We start from the raw sequence: 18,423 nt of genomic DNA, 5'->3' as shown, positions 1-18,423 counted from the left end.
CGCCTGTCTCTCATGGGAGCCCAGTGAAGGGGGTTCCAGTGTCAGCTGGTCAGTTCCCACCTCCTGCCGTGGCTGGGCTCAAGGCCTGAGCTCTCGTCTGGAGAGGACCCCAGCAGCTCTGGGCCTCGGCTCGAGAAGGGTCTGAGTCAGGCAGGGTTCGCTGGCCCAGAAGGATCCAGTCAGGTGAAGAAAGACGGTGGGACGTGAAATAGGGCGGGGCACACGACAGCAACAGCGTGAGAGATGGCCATTCGGGTGTTTGTGCCTGGGGCCTTTTCTCTTCCTTCCTTCCTTCCTTTCTTCCTTCCTTCCTTCCTTCCTTCCTCCCTCCCTTCCATCATTCCTTCCTCCCTCCCTCCCTCCCTTCCTTCCATCCGTCCTTCCTTCCGTCCTTCCTTCCTTCCTTCTTCTCTTCCTCCCTTCCTTCTTTCCTTTCTCTTTTTCTCTTCCTTCCTTCCTCCCTCCCTCCCTCCCTCCCTTCCTTCCTTCCTTCCTTCCTTCTTTCCTTCCTTCTTTCCTTCCTTCCTTCCTCCCTCCCTTCCATCATTCCTCCCTCCCTCCCTCCCTTCCTTCCTTCCTTCCTTCCTTCCTTCCTTCCTTCCTTCCTTCCTTCCTCCCTCCCTCCTTCCCTACCTTCCTTCCTCCCTTCGTTCCTTCCTCCCTTACTTCCTACCTTCCTTCCTTCCTTCCTCCCTCCCTTCCATCCTTCCTTCCTCCCTCCCTCCCTCCCTTTCTTCCATCCATCCTTCCTTCTGTCCTCCCTTCCTTCCTTCTTCTCTTCCTCCCTTCCTCCCTCCCTCCCTTCCATCCTTCCTTCCTCCCTCCCTCCCTCCCTTCCTTCCTTCCTACTTTCCTTCCTCCTTTCCTTCCTTCTGCCTTCCTTTCTCTTCTTCTCCTTTCTTCCTTTCTTCCCTTCTTTTCTTCTCCCAGCGCCTTTTATTTTTCTTTCTTTCTCCTTTCTTTCTTTCTTTCTTTCTTTCTTTCTTTCTTTCTTTCTTTCTTTCTTTCTTTCTTTCTTTCTTCCTTTCTTTCTCTTTCTTTCTTCCTTCCTTTCTTCCTTCCTTTCTTCCTTTCTTTCTTTCTTTCTTTCTTTCTTTCTTTCTTTCTTTCTTTCTTTCTTTCTTTCTTTCTTTCTTTCTTTCTTCCTTTGTTTTCTTTTTTTTCCTTCTCTCGGGACCTTTTTTTAAGGTATGGGAGGGGATGTAGAGGGCCCGTCTGCAGACTTCTCTGTCGTGGGGTGTCTCCCTCTTCCTCACGGCTTGCCCCTACCCGGCCTGCAAGTACTGTGCAGTTACCCGCTGCTGACGTTTCTTTCTCCTCCTCCAGTTCTCGCCGACAACCTGAAGTCCAACCCTGGGATCAAGTGGCAGTACTTCAGCTCGGAAGAAGGCATCTTCACTGTCTTCCCGGCGCACAAGTTCCGGTGTAAGGGCAGCTATGAGCACCGCAGCAGGTACGGGGCTGCCCCGTGTCCATCCCCGCCTCCTTCTGAGTTCCTCCTCCTTCGGTTCCCGAGCCACACGCATTCTCCATCTTCACTCTGGTATCTTGTTTCTGTTAAAAAAAAAAAAAAACAATTTTCTTTAATTGAATCACCTTGAATTGCAGAGCTGCAAAGTTATTCACGATTGCGCTTCAGGAGTACAGTGTTCCAACCCCAGTCCCTTCATCAGTGTCCACTTCCCTGCACTTCACGAATGCTCTCAGTTTCCCTCCTGGCCTGCCTCTATGGCAAGCACTATTTTCTTTTTCTTTTCACATTGAATTTTGCCCCAGAATGACCACTTCCCTCTCTCACTGCTGTAGTGGGCCCATCCCTGACCTATCCCACCCCTGCTTCTCCCCTCCCCCCCATGACAAGCTACCTACTGAGGACCAGAATTCCTGCTGTTCACTTCTGTGGTGTTAACTATTCCCCTACTATGTTTCTTTATATCCTGCCTATGAGTGAGAACATTCTGGGCCTGACTCGTATTGCTCAGCTTGATACTTTCCAGATCTATCCATGTACCAGCAAGTTGCATGACTTCATCCTTTTTTTTTTTACGGCTGAGTAGTATTCCGCTGTGTAAATGTACCAGATCTTCTTTATCCAGTCATCTGTTCTTGGGCACTCACATTTTTCTGGGCTTTTCCCAGCTGTGGGAGTAGCAAGGAACAAATCTCAGGGGTCTTCCAGAACTATTGAACCTGCAGCATATAAGGCAGAGTCTCTACAGGGAAAATTAGATGGTTCTGAGCATCCTGACGCAAGTCTCAGAATTGAGCTTGTGATGATCAACTTTGCTTTCTAGGGTAGAGAGACTTGACTTCCTTCAAATTGACATGCCAGTTCTCAGGGTTGGTCCATTGTAACCCAGGGGGAAAGATTAAAACTCTGCTTTTCTCAGGAAAATGGTCGTAGCTCAGAGCCAGAAGGGCAGTCATGGCGTGACTTGTCTGACCAGACTCAGGGGTCCACAGAACCCCTGGGGCCCGCGTGCTCGGCCCTGGCTTCTCAGGCTCTCTTTTGCCGCGTTAGTTGTGTTGTGGTTGGTTTCTGCCGGGGAGCGGGGAGGCGTTTGTTGTGTGAAGGGAGCTGGAGCCACACCCAGCAGGGGCTGCTTGGAGGGGCCGAGCAGTGCTGGGGACCAAACTCTCGTCAGCCCCGTGCACGGTACAAACCGTCACCGCTGTCTTCACTCTCCAGCCCGGCAGTGTCGGATCCTGAATGTGGTGGCTGCCAGAGCTCGTGCAAGATGCTCGGGTTCCGTTTGTGTGTTTTGTTTCGGGGGCACACCCAGTGACGCTCAGGTGTTCCTCCTGGCTCTGCACTCAGGAATCACTCCTGGCGATGCTCCAGGGACCACATGGGGATCCAGCCCAGCTCAGCCGCGTGCAAGGCAAGCCTCCTACCTGCTGTACTACTGCTCCGGCCCAAGCTGCCCACTTTTAACTCCACAGAGGGCCGAAGAGCGTAGGGATAGGGCAATCCATAGTCACCCGGCGCTTTAGCGCTTTCCCACCTTTAAAATGTATCTAGAGGGCTGAGACATGGCAGTACAGCGGGGAGGGCATTTGCCTTGCACGTTGCCTGGGTTCGATCCCTGGCATCCCAAATGGTCCCCTGAACACCATTAGGCATGTTGGTGTGATTTTTTTTTTTTTTTTTTTTTTTTTGGTTTGAGTTCTGATTTCGGTTTTGGTTTTTCGTTTGTTTTACCTCCTGAGCTTGGGGTTGATTCTTGGCCGAGCAGAGTACTATGGCCGAATGCAGGAGGAAGGATGCAGCGTTGTTTAGTCTCTGCAGTGCTGGGAGAGACCCCCGGGGCTGTAGTGGTGGTGGTGCACAGTGGGGTTCTGATAGGCTTGGGATCAGCTGGGGTCCCCACATCCAGGGCCTGACCCCTGCACTGTCTCCCCGGCCCCTGGCGTGTGGCTTTGAATGAATGTTTTGGAGGGAGGGATTGTTTAGAATGAGAAGCAAAACATTTCCGAGAGGCAGAAGTCCACGTGCCCTCCTGCATGGGAGGGGTCTCTCCTGCACCCTGAGCCTCAGTCTGCCACATCCTCCCTCCAGCCTGTTGTCCCCGGGGCTAAGGAGGAAGCCCAGCCCCTTTCCCCGGAAAGCACTTCCCCGTTCTCTCCTGTCCTAGCTGTTTTCACCCCACACCTCTGCGGAGTTTCCTGTCCCCGGGCAGCTGGTGCGGGTCTCAGAGCCTAGTGGGAAGGGAAAGGATCGGATGATTTCTCTGCTGCTACAAGGGGCCCACCTCTGAGCTTGCAGCTTGGCCGCCTCTGAGCATGCATCCCCACCCGCCTCCCCCTTCCTTAGTTTCCTGGAAGAAACTGTCTGAGAGGGGCTGGAGCGCTAGCACAGCGGAGAGGGCGTTTGCCTGGCACGCGGCCAACCCGGGTTCATTCCCAGCATCCCATAGGGTCCCCTGAGCACCACCAGGGGTAATTCCTGAGTGCAGAGCCAGGAGTAACCTCTGTGCATCGCCGGGTGTGACCCAAAAAGAAGAAAAAAATACTGTCAGCGAGAACCAGTGTGAACACACCCTCTGCTTTCCGTTTATGTGAGTTGGGAAGAAGGAGGTGTGTCCACTTTTTGTTGGTTGGTGTTTGTCTTGGGGGTCTCCAGCCACGGTGCTCAGGGGCTGACCCTGGTGTGACCCCTGGCTGTGCTCAGGAGACAGACCCTATGTGTGGCGGGGATTGAACCCGAGGTCCACTGTGTGTCGGTCTTACACCCAAAGGGCCCTTCTGTCCTCTCTCCAGACTCCGATGTGTCCTTTTAAAGACCCTCTCACCTGGACATCCTCCATGGAGGAAACTAGAAGTCTGGGCCTTGGCCACGGGTGTGGGGATGACCAGCTCCGGGCCTGTCCCCTCTCTCATTCCTGTGGCCACCTCTCCTGGTTTTTTTTTTTTTTTTTTTTTTTCTTAGCCCGTTTCCGACTGCCTCGTGGCCCTTTCCTGGGAATGCCGGACTTTTGGCTCGAGAACAATGAGGGCCAACTTGGCCACGGTTCGGAGTTGTGCTGGTTCGCTGCCGACATTTCTTCATTTGTGCCCGGGCATTTTGTGACTCCGCTGGCATCTAGCGGTTCTCAGAAAGCTCAAGTGTTTCTGGGGTGCCAACAAAAGAGAGCGTTTCTCTTGGGGCTGATTTGCTTTCTTAAGCTCCCCCTGACTTGTTCCAGCTTTAAAAGCCCATCAATAGAGGGACCTCATTAAGTCTCTTCCCACAGACCCTTGGCACACCGCACACGAGCGGGGGCGGGGGGTGGGGGCTGGGGGCACTGCTTCTCCTCCCGACCACCCTCCCCCACCTCCACAAACCCCTTTCCTTCTTGTTGACAAAACAAAAAAAATGCAGGCATTGAAGAGTGGCTCTCGCAGGCTCGGACACATTTGATGGCGTGGATGCAAATGCCCGGATAAGGGGCTCTCCGCAGTGGGTGGGGGGCTGGGGGGGGCGGGGGCGGAGACAACCTGCTTGAATTGAAAGGGAAGGGCCCTTTGAGCCCTGCAGCACAGCGGGGCCGCTGGGGAGGAGCAGGGAGGCTATTCCGAGTGGGCAGGGCCCAGCTACCCTGATCCCAGGCACCCCAGATGAGCCCCCCCAGGAGGGACCCCTGAGTGTAGTGACCCAGGAGCGAGCCCTGAGCACTGCCCGGTGCCCAGACCCGCCCGGGCCATCCCGTGCAGGGCACCCAGCTCACGGGTCCGGCGCCTAGGCAGGTGGACGAGCCCCAGGTCTGTGTCCTGTGGAGGAATCGTTGGGGACAGAGGGTGCCGGAGCAGCCCACCTCCCCCGGCTCTGGCCGCGTCTGAGACCCTTTCCCGGAGCGCGGGGCCCGCGGGCTCTCCCTGCTGATGCTCTCTCCGCGTCCGCCCTCCCTGCAGACCCATATACGTCTCCACCGTCCGGCCCCAGTCCAAGCACATCGTCGTCATCCTGGACCACGGGGCCTCCGTCACCGACACCCAGCTGCAGATCGCCAAGGACGCCGCCCAGGTCATCCTCAGCGCCATCGACGAGCACGATAAGGTGAGCAGTGCGCGCCCCTCGGGTGCTTCTGGGGGGAGACACGGCACTCGCCAGAGACTGTTTTCAGGGCCTCTGTAAAACGGCTTTCGGGGCCCGAGGGTTAGTACGGCAGTAAGGGCGATTGTCTGGCCTGCAGCCGAACCGGATTCGATTCCCGGCATCCTGTATGGTCCCTCAAGCACCACCAGGGGTGATTCCTGAGTGCAGAGCCAGGACCAACCCCTGAGCATCTCTGGGTGTGTTCACCCCTGCGCCCCACCCAAAAAAAATAAAAAACAAATAATGGCTTTGGGGAAAGAGAGCTGGCTCTGGTTTTATTTGAGAGATCGAGGAAGCAGCTGCCAACTCTTGTCCCAAATCTCTTTTCAAACATCCCCCCCCCCCCCAAGCCAAGACTCGGTCCCCTGCCCTGAGTCCTCCTGTTTTGGCTTTGGGTTTGAGGAGACTTCGTATTGGAGGTTCACCAGAAGTTGACTGGCAGGCAAGGGGGCTCCGAGTAGGGCCTGCAGCGAAGGTCAGCTGCTCCACAGCCTGCTGGGAGACCAGGCTGTGCAGAAGGGGACCCCTCGGGGCAGGTGGGTTCTGATGGGTTCAGCTGATGATCACCTGTCGCCAGGGGCAGGGAGGACTGTGGATCATTTTGTCCTTTTCCACACAGAAAGATTTTACCAACAATCCAGTTCCTCAAAACCAAGTACTTTATTTGCTAATTTGCTGTACAGACAATTTCTCTGGGAACAAAAAAACAGATTCTAGGGTCCTTTTTCCTTGCCAGTCCTTTAACTGATCGTTTCATATTTGATCAGAGATTATGCCTCAAGGTGTTTACTTTTATTTCTTATTTATTTTGGCTTTTCTGGGCCACACCCAGTGATGCTCAGGGGTCACTCCTGACTCTGCACTCAGGAATGACTCCTGGTGGTGCTCGGAGGACCATATGGGATGCTGGGGATCGACCACATGCAAGGCTAAATGCCCGTCCCGCTGCACTAGCTCGCTCCAGCCCTGGAATTGTCCTGTAGGTCTCTAGCTGGGGGGCTCTTCCAGAATATCAGATAAATACTTTTGGGAGGGGTGGGCAAGGACACACTTCACAGTGCTCAGAGGACCGTGCAGTGCCTGGGATCCCACTAGGGGCCCTCGTGGGTGCAGAACACACAGGAGCCGTCTCCTCGGCCCCCTGCCCTCCTTGACCCTGCCCGGCCACAAGCCTCCTTTCCCGCCCCTGCAGATCTCCGTGCTGGCCGTGGCGGACGCCGTGCGGACTTGCTCCCTGGACCAGTGCTACAAAACGTTCCTGTCTCCCGCCACCAGCGAGACCAAGAGGAAGATGTCCGCCTTCGTGAGCAGCGTCAAGTCCCTGGACAGCCCCACCCAGCACTCGGTGGCCTTTCACAAGGCCTTCCAGCTCCTTCGCAGCACCAGCAACAGCACCAGGTTCCAAGCAAGTAAGCGCCTGGCCCGGGGTGGCCACTGGGTAGATCGTCTACACTCGCTTGCAGAACCAGATGGCCACTGGGGTAGATTGTCTACACTCGCGTGCAGAACTGGATGGCCACTGGGGTAGATTGTCTACACTCGTGTGCAGATCCGGATGGCCACTGGGATAGATTGTCTACACTCGCGTACAGAACTGGATGGCCACTGGGGTAGATTGTCTACACTCGTGTGCAGATCCGGATGGCCACTGGGGTAGATTGTCTACACTCCCATCAGACGTCCAGAGGGATCCTTAAGCTTGGGGCGACCCATCCTGGGTTGCCGCCTCAGACATCTCCTGCATGGTCTTCCCAGGTTCTCGTGCCTTTTCCAGCCCGAGGTTCTCGGCCCCGAGGATTTCCTCTTCCTGCCCGTTTAGAGAGAACAGAGGCCCTCTGGCTCCCCAGGAGGAGGAAGGCTAATCGTCAGCCGGGCCCAGACCCTCCCGTCTGCCTTCCACTCAGCTGTCACTTAGATGAGCACGGTCCTTCGCAGGCTACAAAGACACCCTGATTTAATTTTCATGTATTACAGAAAAATCTGGACTTCGCATGCATGTGAAGGGACAGGAGATTTGAAATAGGACACTTGCTTGGAAACCATTGAAAGGAAGCTGTCATTTTTTTCCTCCTTTATATTTTAAAAAAAAAATGTATGTGGTGGGGCGGGGGTTCTGTTTTGCTTGCTTTTTTTTTTTTTTTTTGCTTTTTGGGTCACACCCGGCAATGCACAGGGGTTACTCCTGACTTTGCACTCAGGAATTACTCCTGGCGGTGCTCAGGGGACCATATGGGATGCCGCGTGCAAGGCAAACGCCCTACCCGCTATGCTATCGCTCCAGCCCCTCTGTCTGTTTTGCTTTTTAAATGAACGGAAACAGTCTGCAAGCACCTCAGCGCACTGGTCTCGTGCTGGGACAGACAGCACGGATGCACGCAGAGGTTGGGTCCAGCACCTGGGGGGCCCTGGAAAGACGGAAGTTGCTGCCACGATAATTGTGATGGTACTTGGTTGTTGGAACAGTTTTCTCCCAACGTGCCCAGACACGTGGCGCACCAGGTCCAGGCAGACAGGGGGGCGAAGGGTGACGGGTGCGAGGAGAAACACCCTTCGGAAGCAGCTGATGGCTGTTCGCTTTATTGCCAGACACCCGCATATTTTATAGGGTCTCGGCTTACAAGAAGGTCCAGTCAGAAAGCTCAGCAAGCTTGGCCTCTAACCTTTCCAACTCTGCCCCGGTCCAGTCCCCATCAAGGCCAGCTGCTGCAATTGGGATGACTTGCTAAGCATACGTGACAGTTTCTGTCTTGGGCTCGTGTGACTGGGAGGTCGAGTGAGGCTCAAGGCCAAACACCGGGCACTGGCTGACACCCTGTTCTTGCCGACTCTGCCCAGATACTCCCTCTTTCGAGGCTTTGTTTCTGGGCCGCTTTGCAAGGTCGGGTTGTATCTGCCCTAGTGCCCGTCACCGCGCTCCACATATGGTGAATGGAATGGGCTCGAATTTAGCAGCAGCTGGCAGTGGCTTCCCTGTGTCTTTAGTGCCAGTGCTGCGTAGCTCGGCTCTCGGTCTCTCACGGCAGGGCTTGCAACCCCAGTGACGGGTCCGTGGGAGCTTTTGCACCCAGAGCCTCTTAAGGGCACCGGGAATTCATCTCCTCGCAGGTTCATCTCCTCGAAGCTTCCTCCTTCACAGCCCCAGGAGCTCTTAAAGGAGTTCAGAAAAGACTTGTCTGACCTAGCCAGACCTCCCTCCTCCTCTCCCAGTACAATCAAGCGACCCTGGTGATTGACTTATTCCAAGTCTTAGTGGGACCTACAGATCCCTTAGTCCTGGCCTTGGGGCAGCCTTCACAGAGCCGGCCCACCCCCTGGGCTGCATTCTGTGGGGTGGAAACACATTCCTGGCAGTTCCCAGGCTTCAGGGGAGAGGCTCCTACAGGACCCAGGGGCCTTTGGAGTTTTGCCCACCAGCTTAGCAAGGGACACCATCGCAAAGTAGCTGAGTGGCAAGTGGCTTCAGAGTCGGGCCCGTGGACGGGGCTCATCCTCCGAATAACCCAGTTAGTGTGTCCATGCCGTGTCTCTGACGATGACAGTCCACCTGCTAGCTTGCCCAGCAGAGATGTTCTTCCTACTTGATTGCTTGTCTTGGGGGCCACTCTTGGCAGTGCGCAGAGGACCACATATATGTGGTACCAGGGGTTGACTTGGGGTTAGCACATGCAAGGCAAGCCTTATTAGTTCCCTCTACCAGATTTAAAAAGAAAAAAAAAAGCTTTGGCCCAAACCTGGCAATGCTCAGCAGTTATTCTTGGTTCTGCACTCAGGAACCACTCTCAGCGGTGCTTGGGGGGTCCATATGGGATGCCAGGGGGGATTGACCCCAGGTTGGTCACATGTTAGACATGCATGTTAGGCAAGCTACCTGTGGTACTGTCTCTCAAGCTCTTCTACTGGATTCTTCAAAAACCCATCATTAAGCATTAACATCCAGTTTTTAATCTCTCCTTACTCGTGCTCGCTCGAGCAAATCGATGAACAACGGGACGACAATGCTACAGTGCTAGAGTACACTTATTTAATAACGGGGACAGAGCAATAGTACAGCCGGTAGAGGACCTGCCTTGGACACAGCCCACCCCAGCTGGTCCCTGGCCACTGCCCAGAGTAAGACCTGAGCACACAGCTCCCACATGGAAATGCCAACAACCATAGAGAGAAATGCGAGACCGTAACCAGCCTTCACCAGAGTCAGACCCAGTGGAGGCGAGAACTGGGGTATCGGAGCCACAGCTGCGAGATGGTCCTGCTGGATCCTGCCATTTCTCCTGTTTCATGAGAAACCAGAAAGCTGGACTCCCATGCGAAAGCTCTTGATTTTCTAGGGTTGACTTGATTTTTTGTTTTATTTTATTTTACTTTATTTTTTGCCACACTCAATGATGCCCCAAGCTTCCTCATGGCTCTGTTCTCAGGAAACACTCTTGGTGGGGTTTGAGGGACCCCGTGAGGTTCAGGGGATTGAATGTGGGTTGGCCACATGCAAGGCAAACGCCCTTCCTACCTGCAGTACTGTCTTTCCAGCCCCAGCTTTTCCAACTTTAAGCCAGGCCGTCCAGCCCTCATTCTAGAGGCTGCTGAAGGGACACATTTTCTACTGGGTTTGTTGTTTTCTCCGAATGGAGGCACAGGAAAGCTTAAGCAGGAGAATGGCTGGCACAGCCCCAGGACCATGCTGAGTCACCATCTCCAAACGGTTCAGAAGAGGTTTTTTTTAGACCAGGTCAGGCGTGGTGAAGGTTCACTCAGGCATCTCCATCTTGGAGCTTCTCCTGGCAGGTGTGAGGAAAAGGACAACGGTGGGTCACCTCACAAAATGCTTCAGGAACCCGATTGTGTCCTGTCTTCAGAAAAGGGCTGAGGTGTCAGTCTGGCAGGGGTCAAGTATGTGGATCTGGGCTGTCAGCCAACATGGCATCAGAGTCCTACTCTGGAATTTTAATCTTTTTCTTTTCTTTTTTTTTTTAAATTAAATTTTTTAAAAATTTGTAAACATTTTTAAAAATTATTTTTATTTTACATATGTATAGCCTGGCAAGCTACCCATGGCATATTCGATATGCCAAAAACAGTAACAAGGCTCACAATGGAGATGTTATTGGTGCCCGCTCGAGCAAATAGATGAACAACGGGACGACAGTGATACAGCGATACAGTCATATATTATCTTTTAATATTCTGGGATTTTTCTGACCTTGCGAACTTGTGTTGACTCTTTGATCTCTCCAGGTCTGGGTTCTTGGTCTGCAAGCAGGGGCGATAATAACTTGCAGGACTCCATCAAGATTCAATGACGTCCATTTAATATTCCATTTCCTGCAAGACCTTCAGCTCTGAGCTGATCTCCTGGGGGTCCTCAGTTGACCCCTGTAACTTTGGCTGCTGTTTAGGGAGGGGCCTGGGAACTTGTCCCAGGAGCTTGCACTTTTGCTTCATGCCTCAGTGATTTAGGTAATTGAGTTGCTGCCCACTCTAAGTGAACTTGAAGCCAGGCGTCCAGCCCTCGTTCTAGAGGCTGCTGATGGGACACATTTTCTTCTGGGTTTGTTGTTTCTCAGAATGGAGGCACACAGAAGCTCAAGCAGGAGAATGCTTTGGCGACCAGTTGACCCTGTTTGTCCCTCAAGCTTCCCAGGATTGATCCCTGACAGCAAAGCCAGGAGTAAACCCTGAGCTTGGCCGGGTAGGGGGCCCATATGTTCTAAATGCTTATTGCTTGGTCTTATTTGCCTCCCATGGGCCAGTCAGCATGGTGGAGATTTAATTCCCCTCGCTGGCTCACAGAGCTCTTTCTGGCACCTGTGATAGACTTAGGACTGATACCGTCTATGAAGCTGGGTGCTTTGATTTGTGTAGGGGCTGTTGATTGGGTGGTTTTATACCAAAGGGACTAGAGGTAGGCAAAAGCAGGATCTGATTACATGGGCAAAGACTAAGTTTGACAGTGACTCCAAGACCATTGACCCTTTCGATACTGACCCCAGGACTTGTTGAAGACTTAAGGATTTGTCAAATCAGAGAACAGTTGTCTATTCTTTTTTTTTTTTTCTTTTTGGGTCACACCCAACAGTGCACAGGGGTTACTCCTGGCTCTGCACTCAGGAATTATTCCTGGCGGTGCTAGGGGACCATATGGGATGCTGGGAATCGAACCCGGGTCAGCCACATGCAAGGCAAACGCCTTATCCGCTGTGCTATCGCTCCAGTCCCAAGAGTTGTCTATTCTTACAAGCAAATCCTCTGGCTTAGCTCTACCCTGAGTGTCCCTAGGATAACTCATTTCTAACGCTGAGTCTCTAAGTTCCTCTTACCAGGTATCTAGAAAAGAGGATATCCTAATAAGTCTATCTTATTTTATTTTATTTATTATTATTTTTTTTTCTTTTTGGGTCACACCCAGCAATGCTCAGGGGTTACTCCTGGCTCCGCACTCAGGAATTGCTCCTGGCGGTGCTTGGGGGACCATATGGGATGCCGGGGATCGAACCCAGGTTGGCTGCATGCAAAGTCTGTCTTTTTATTCCCAGTCTGTCTTTTTATTCCAAGACTGAGAAGCTCACTTGGGGGCTCAGATTTGATCCTGGCATATGCATGGCACTGACTTGTAGCCCTGGTGGCCTTCAGCACCACCGGGCTTGAGCCTCAGATCCGTCAGGTCCACATGCTGGGGCCTAATATCACCAGGAGTAGTCCCGAGGCTTCCGAGCACTGTTGGAGCACCCCAAATACATGAGTTAATTCAGTAAGGCCGGGTTTGGCATGTCTGATATAGAAGAATTTAAAAATGACTTCGTTTTGCTTGAGGGCGGGGCAGGAGTGAGGCGAGGTTTATCAGAGGCAGGAATTGACAGGCAGAGCTCATGTCCGTCTGTCCGTCTGTAAGCATGTGAGCTGCCGGAGGCGTCTGTCCACAGCTGGCCTCTCACTTTCCAAGCATGGGCGTTTTTCCTTTTCAGTTTTCATTAGATACATACGGTGTTCCGACATCATAGTGTCAGTGTCCCTCCGCCAGTCTCTTAAGTCCCCTCCCAGCTACCGCCCACCCCAGCCCCTTGGCACTGGCAGTTCTGTTGCCCCCTTACTGAGTTTCTTTCTGCTCCGCCTAGGGGATCCTGCGGTGCCCGTCCCTCCCTCCCGCCCCCGCCCCCCGACTCACTTCTCTCAGCACGAACTCCTTCAGTTCTCTCCGTGTAGCAGCGTGGTGCAGAGTTTCGTTGTTCCTTGCATCTCAGTAGTATTCCGTTGTGTGTCTGGACCCAGGTCCCCTAGCCACCCCCTGTTCTTGGCCACTTGGGTCATTTCCAGAGCTTGGCCGTGGTGGCGGGTGCTGCCCAGAACCGAGAAGCACAAAAGCCTTTTCAAAGCTCAGTCTGGGGGCCCTGGGGATGGATGCCAAAATGTGGAATGGCCTTGTCATAGGAAAGGCCAAGTCTTAATTTTTCCGAGAAGTCTCCGTCCTGTTTTCCTCCGAGCTTGACCCAGTCACCATCCCCCGAGCAGAGGGTGAGGGTTCCTTCTTCCCCGCCCCCTGCCAAGTCTACGTGTTCCTGATCTTTTGTTTCAGGTGAAAGGGCTGATCTATCACTCACTTTATTCGAGGGGTAATATCACTCACTTTAACCCTTTTTTAAAATTTTCATGTTATTTTGTTTGCTTGTTTTTGGGGTTGGGCTGGAGCGATAGCACAGAGGGTAGGGCATTTGCTTTATAAGCAGTCAACCCGGGTTCAGTTCCTCCGTCCCTCTCGGATGAGCCCAGCAAGCTACCGAGAGTATCCTGCCCGCACGGTAGAGCCTGGCAAGCTCCCCGTGGTATATTCGATATGCCAAAAACAGTAACAAGTCACATAATGGAGACGTTACTGATGCCCGCTCAAGCAAATCAATGAGCAACGGGATGACAGTGACAGTGACAGTTGTTTGGGTCATACCTGGCAATGCTCAGGAGAGCTACTCCTGGCTCTGCACTCAGGAATTGCTCCTGGTGGTACTTGGGGGACCATATGGGGTGCTGGGGATCGAAGCCGGGTCAGCCTCTTTGCAAGGCAAACACTCTTCCCGCTGGACTATCACTCTGGCCCCTCTCACTTTAACCCTTGAGTGATCTTCCCAGCCCTCGAATTTAGATTCGAGGGTTCAGGGACCCTGTGGGGTGCTGGAGGTTGAATCCAGATTGGCCGTCTACGAGGCAAGCGCTCTAGCCGCCGTTCCGCTTCCGTGGCCTCCCGGCCTTCACTCTCTAATTGACCAAGTGTTTCCCTCCGCAGGGAGAGGAAGGAGATACAGTTATTCTCCCCAACTGAGGAGGCGTGGAGGGGTCAGGGGAGTGACGCTTACAACACCCACAGCTTGGAGCCCGGGGGACTGGGTTTATGCCACAGCCCGCCTGGCCCCGCGTCTTCCTGCTCTTCTGTATTTTCAGAGCCAACTCGTATCTCTCCGGGCTTGGGGAGATGGTACAGGGAGGTTAATTCTTGCATGAGGCCGATGCTGGCTTGATCCCTAGCCTCATCTCTGGTGCTCCAAACCCCACCAGAAGTGAGCCCTGAGCACAGAGTCAGGAGTAAGCCTGAAGGATCACTTAGAGTGGAACCAACCCAACCCCCACCCCCCATAAATCTGGCGCCACTTTCCATAGGAGTGAAAAATCTCCCTTCCTCAGGGCTGGAGCAATAGCACAGCGGGTAGGGCGTTTGCCTTGCATGTGTCCGACCCGGGTTCGATATCCAGCATCCCATATGGTCCCCTGAGCACCACCAGGAGTAATTCCTGAGTCCAGAGCCAGGAGTAACCCCTGTGCATCGCCAGGTGTGACCCAAAAAGAAAAAAAAAAATCTCCCTTCCTTGCAGATGGCCTCCAAGAGTCACCATTTTATTGACACCTGTGCGGCCCCCAAATGCATATTCTGGGCAAAGACCGGTTGTGCAGTTCTGAGTGCCAGAATTCCTCTCTTGCAGCAGAGATTTCCCTCGGGGGTGGCTGCCTGTGGCCCCCTTTTCTCCCAACAGGGGACCCGGGGCAGGTGGAGGAGGAGCAGAGTGAGGCACCCCCGAGCTGAGGGGAGATGAAAGCGGCGACATCAGAGGGGCGGGAGGGCACGGGGGGAGCTGGCGGCAGGCGGGGAAGTGGGGGTGGCCCACACTGACACCCACCCTGTGTGTGCTTCTGTGCAGACACAGACATGGTCATCATCTACCTGTCCGCCGGCACCACATCAAAGGACTCTCCGGAGGAAGATAAGAAGGCGACGCTGCGTGTCATCAACGAGGAAAATAGCCTCCTAAACAACTCCGTAATGATCCTCACCTACGCCCTCATGAACGGTAGGCAGCGCGCCAGAACTTGCAGATGAAAGTTCCCCCTAAGTGTCGGCTGCTCTCAGAGAGGGGCAGAGAGCCCCGCGAGGGCGCTTTGAAGGGCCCGTGCAGGGGCCCCGCGGACGCCTCTCCCCGCCCGCGCCTCCGCCTTCCCCACGGCTCCGTCTCCTCGCCTCTTGCTCTCCTTCGGCTCTGCAGCAGCCCGAGGTGCTGGGTTCACCTCCTGGCCGCCTCTCCCGTCACACTGTCCATCTGGCTTCTTCCCCTGGAGCGGAGTGGCCCCCATGGACAGTTGCCGTCCACTTGCTGTAAGGATTTGCCCAGAGGATGAGAAACCCCCAGAAACGCCTTCGCTTGGGTTTCCCCGCGTTGAAGGGAAGCAGGGCAAAGAGATCCCTCCGAGTCACGGGGTGCTGGGACATTGGTTCTCCTGTTTTAATTACTTTGGGGAGCGGCAGGGAGACCCCTGTTTGGCAGTGTTCTGGGGTCACTCCCGGGGGTGCTTGGGACATCATAGTCGGTGCCAGGGATCCAGCTCGGCAAGGTCCTTAGACCTGTGCCATCTCTCCAGCCCGAATTACTGTCATACATGTATATTCCCAGACAATGCCGCCGGGTCATGACTGGCTCCCTCCTCGGAGGGTGCAGGTCTCTGTGCATCGGCTGCGTGATGCCCTGCCCAGGAGTCTGTGCTCTGCTCGTGAACCAGCACGCTGTGTGACAGTGGCTAATCTCATTTCCTTCTCTGGGTATCCACCTGGTGGCTAGTTACTGAATCCCTTTTAAGGCCTCAGAATAATTGTATTGTTGTCTTTCTATTGTTGGGTTTTTTTTTAATTATTTATTTTTGGGTCACACCTGGCAATGCACAGGGGTTACTCCTGGCTCTGCACTCAGGAATGACTCCTGGCATTGCTGGGGGGGCCATATGGGATGCTGGGAATCGAACCCGGGTCGGCCGCTTGCAAGGCAAATGTCCTACCTACACTGTGCTATCACTCCAGCCCCTATTGCTGGCTTTTGTTTTAGGGATTATTCCTGGTTGAGCCCAGGGCTGGAGCGATAGCACAGCAGGTAGGGCGTTTGCCTTGCACGCGGCTGACCCGGGTTCGATTCCTCCGTCCCGCATGGCAGAGCCTAGCAAGCTACCCATGGCGTATTTGATATGCCAAAAACAGTAACAACAAGTCTCACAATGGAGACGTTACTGGTGCCCGCTCGAGCAAATCGCTGAGCAACGGGATGACAGTGATAGTGATACAGTGATACCTGGTTGAGCCCAGGGTAGTGTTCAGGGGTCCCACACAGTGGGAACTCTGGAAAACCAGGCAGTACTGGGGAGCAAACTCAGTCCTTCCAAAACACGCACTCAGGGAGCTGGAGCAATAGCACAGCGGATAGGATGTTTGCCTTGCACTCGGCCAACCTGGGTTCAATTCCCACCATCCCATATGGTCCCCCGAGCACCGCCAGGCGTAATTCCTGAGTGCATGAGCCAGGAGTGACCCCTGTGCATCGCCGGGTGTGACCGCCCCCTAAAAACAATAAGGCAGAACATGCACTCAGTCCCTTGAGCCATTTGCTCGGAGTCATCTCCATGCCCGAGGTCTCCCCTCTCTCTAGCAAGACAGAAGGGATGGCACCGCCAGGCTCGCTGTGGCCACTGCTGAACTAGACCCACGCCCTGGTCCAGGTTCCCAGCACCGTGCCCAGTGACTACCGAGTCAGAAGTGTGTGGGTCTGGCCTGGGCCCTGATCCCGTCTGGCCCGGCGCTGCTGAGGACTCCGTGTGACGCCAGGGCCACTGAAATCCTGTCCTCACAGACACCTCTCCTCCCCCCGCCTGCTAGAACCGCTGCCTCTCGGGCACAGACCCTCCCGCCTGGCTTTCTCCCGAGCTCTGGGGAGGAGGGGACACAGTCGCCTGCCGTGTGGCTCATGGGTGCTCGTTACTCTGTCTCCTGGCTGAGGAGGGAAGGGAGGACGGACACAGGGGCGCCCAGCGCAGGGAGGGTTAAGCTGCACGAAGCTTTTTCCTTGTCCCTGGGGAGCCGATGGCCTGGTGGACAGCCAATAGAGATGACTCCAGTGTAGTGGCCTGCGGTCACTTCCTCCCCTTGGATTTGAAGGTCTGTCCAGGCTGGCAGTACAGAAGCACCTTTTGCTTCATCCATCCCATCTCTGGGGTTTGGTGTTGTTTTTTGTTTTTTTTCTTATTTTTTTGAGGGGAAGGGGTGTTTGGAGCCACACCTAGTGGTGCTTCGGGGCTACTACCCGCTCTATGCCTGCGGGGTCATCCCAGACATGTGCTATCTGGGTTCACGCCCAGACCTGACCCAAACCGGCACTGTCTCTCTAGCCCCTGGCCCTTCCGCCCAGGATATTGCGTGCACTGGTGCTGCCCCTGTGTATTTCGTTTTATTATTATTATTATTATTATTATTTATTTTGTTTTGAGGGCCACGCTCAGCAGTACTCAGGGGCTCTTCCCTCGGGGCTGACCCCGGGCTCGATGGTCCGGTCACTCCTGGCAGTGTCCAGGGAACCAGGCGGTGCCAGGGATGGAGTCTGGGGCTGGCACAGGAGAGCCTGCGCGTGGGCACCTCTGCGCGCTCTCTCTGGCCCCCCTTCTCTCCCCTTCCTCTTTTCCATCTGTGCAGACACCGTTCCCGCTCCGTGTCCCAGGACGCCCCGCAGAGCCGACCCCCGGCTCCCGGGGCAGCAGAGCCCGCCGGGAAACCTCGGGCTTGTGATGGGAGTCAGGGCGCGTGCGGTGATGGAGAGCACTGGAACGGGGAAGCACCTGCCCCTGCTGGGCAGCTGGGAAAGCAGCGGGAACCCAGAGGACACGCTCAGTCAAGCTCGAGCCTTCTGGGGTCTCTGTCTGCCTCCCACCAGCTCTGCCCCCAACTTCCCTGTCTGGCAGCCCTGCCCCTCTGGGCGACCTTTCACCCGGAAGCGTACCGGGAAGGGAATTCTGGGAAATGTAGTTTCCAGCTGTGGCCAGGCTGAGGCTGGACCAGCCCGACCGCCTCCCCGCTGTCCTTGCTGTCTGACTCTTCCTCACATGAAACGTGTGTCCTGATGGACACACATGGCTCCGCTGGCCACCGCTCTGTCTCGTCTCTGTTCTTGTTCATTCCTTCTTCGAAATTTGGCGCTGCCGAGGGGTCCGTGACAACGCAAGGAAGCGTGTCTATTGCGGAGGGTTGGTCTGCGCTTAACCCTTCTATGATTTCTACCTGGAGACAGGTAGAAATCAATCCCGTCTCCAGGCTGTGTGATTTTGGGGGGGTCCCACTCACCCCCTTCCCTGACAATCTCCGTTCCCAAGCCACGAGTGCAGTGACCTCATCCTGGTGCCCCTTTCACTCTGCCCAAGTGGAGCAAATGTCTAAGATACTTAAAGACAGTTATCAGAGGGGCCGGAGATACCACAGCGGGTAGGCGCTGCCCCTTCTCGCAGCTGGCTGGAATTCAATCCCTGGCACCCCAGAGGGTTCCCCAAGCCTTGCCAGGAGTGATTCC

The 18,423-nt window shown here is 54.6% G+C and overlaps 1 protein-coding gene across 1 annotated transcript in view; it reads left to right on the top strand.

Moving 5' to 3' along the window:
* CACHD1 (cache domain containing 1) overlaps positions 1–18,423 on the top strand; it is a 247,408-nt gene that overhangs the window by 175,717 nt on the left and 53,268 nt on the right. The window contains exons 5-8 of the mRNA XM_055138282.1: positions 1,327–1,453; positions 5,392–5,536; positions 6,768–6,984; positions 14,752–14,901. Coding sequence (XP_054994257.1) covers positions 1,327–1,453; positions 5,392–5,536; positions 6,768–6,984; positions 14,752–14,901 — 639 coding nt within the window. The remainder of the gene's footprint in view (positions 1–1,326; positions 1,454–5,391; positions 5,537–6,767; positions 6,985–14,751; positions 14,902–18,423) is intronic.

This window comes from Sorex araneus, chromosome 5 (assembly GCF_027595985.1).
Source record: "Sorex araneus isolate mSorAra2 chromosome 5, mSorAra2.pri, whole genome shotgun sequence".
Taxonomy (NCBI): domain Eukaryota; kingdom Metazoa; phylum Chordata; class Mammalia; order Eulipotyphla; family Soricidae; genus Sorex; species Sorex araneus.
The sequence above is the reverse complement of the archived record's forward strand: the minus strand, read 5'-3'. Positions and strand labels throughout refer to the sequence as shown.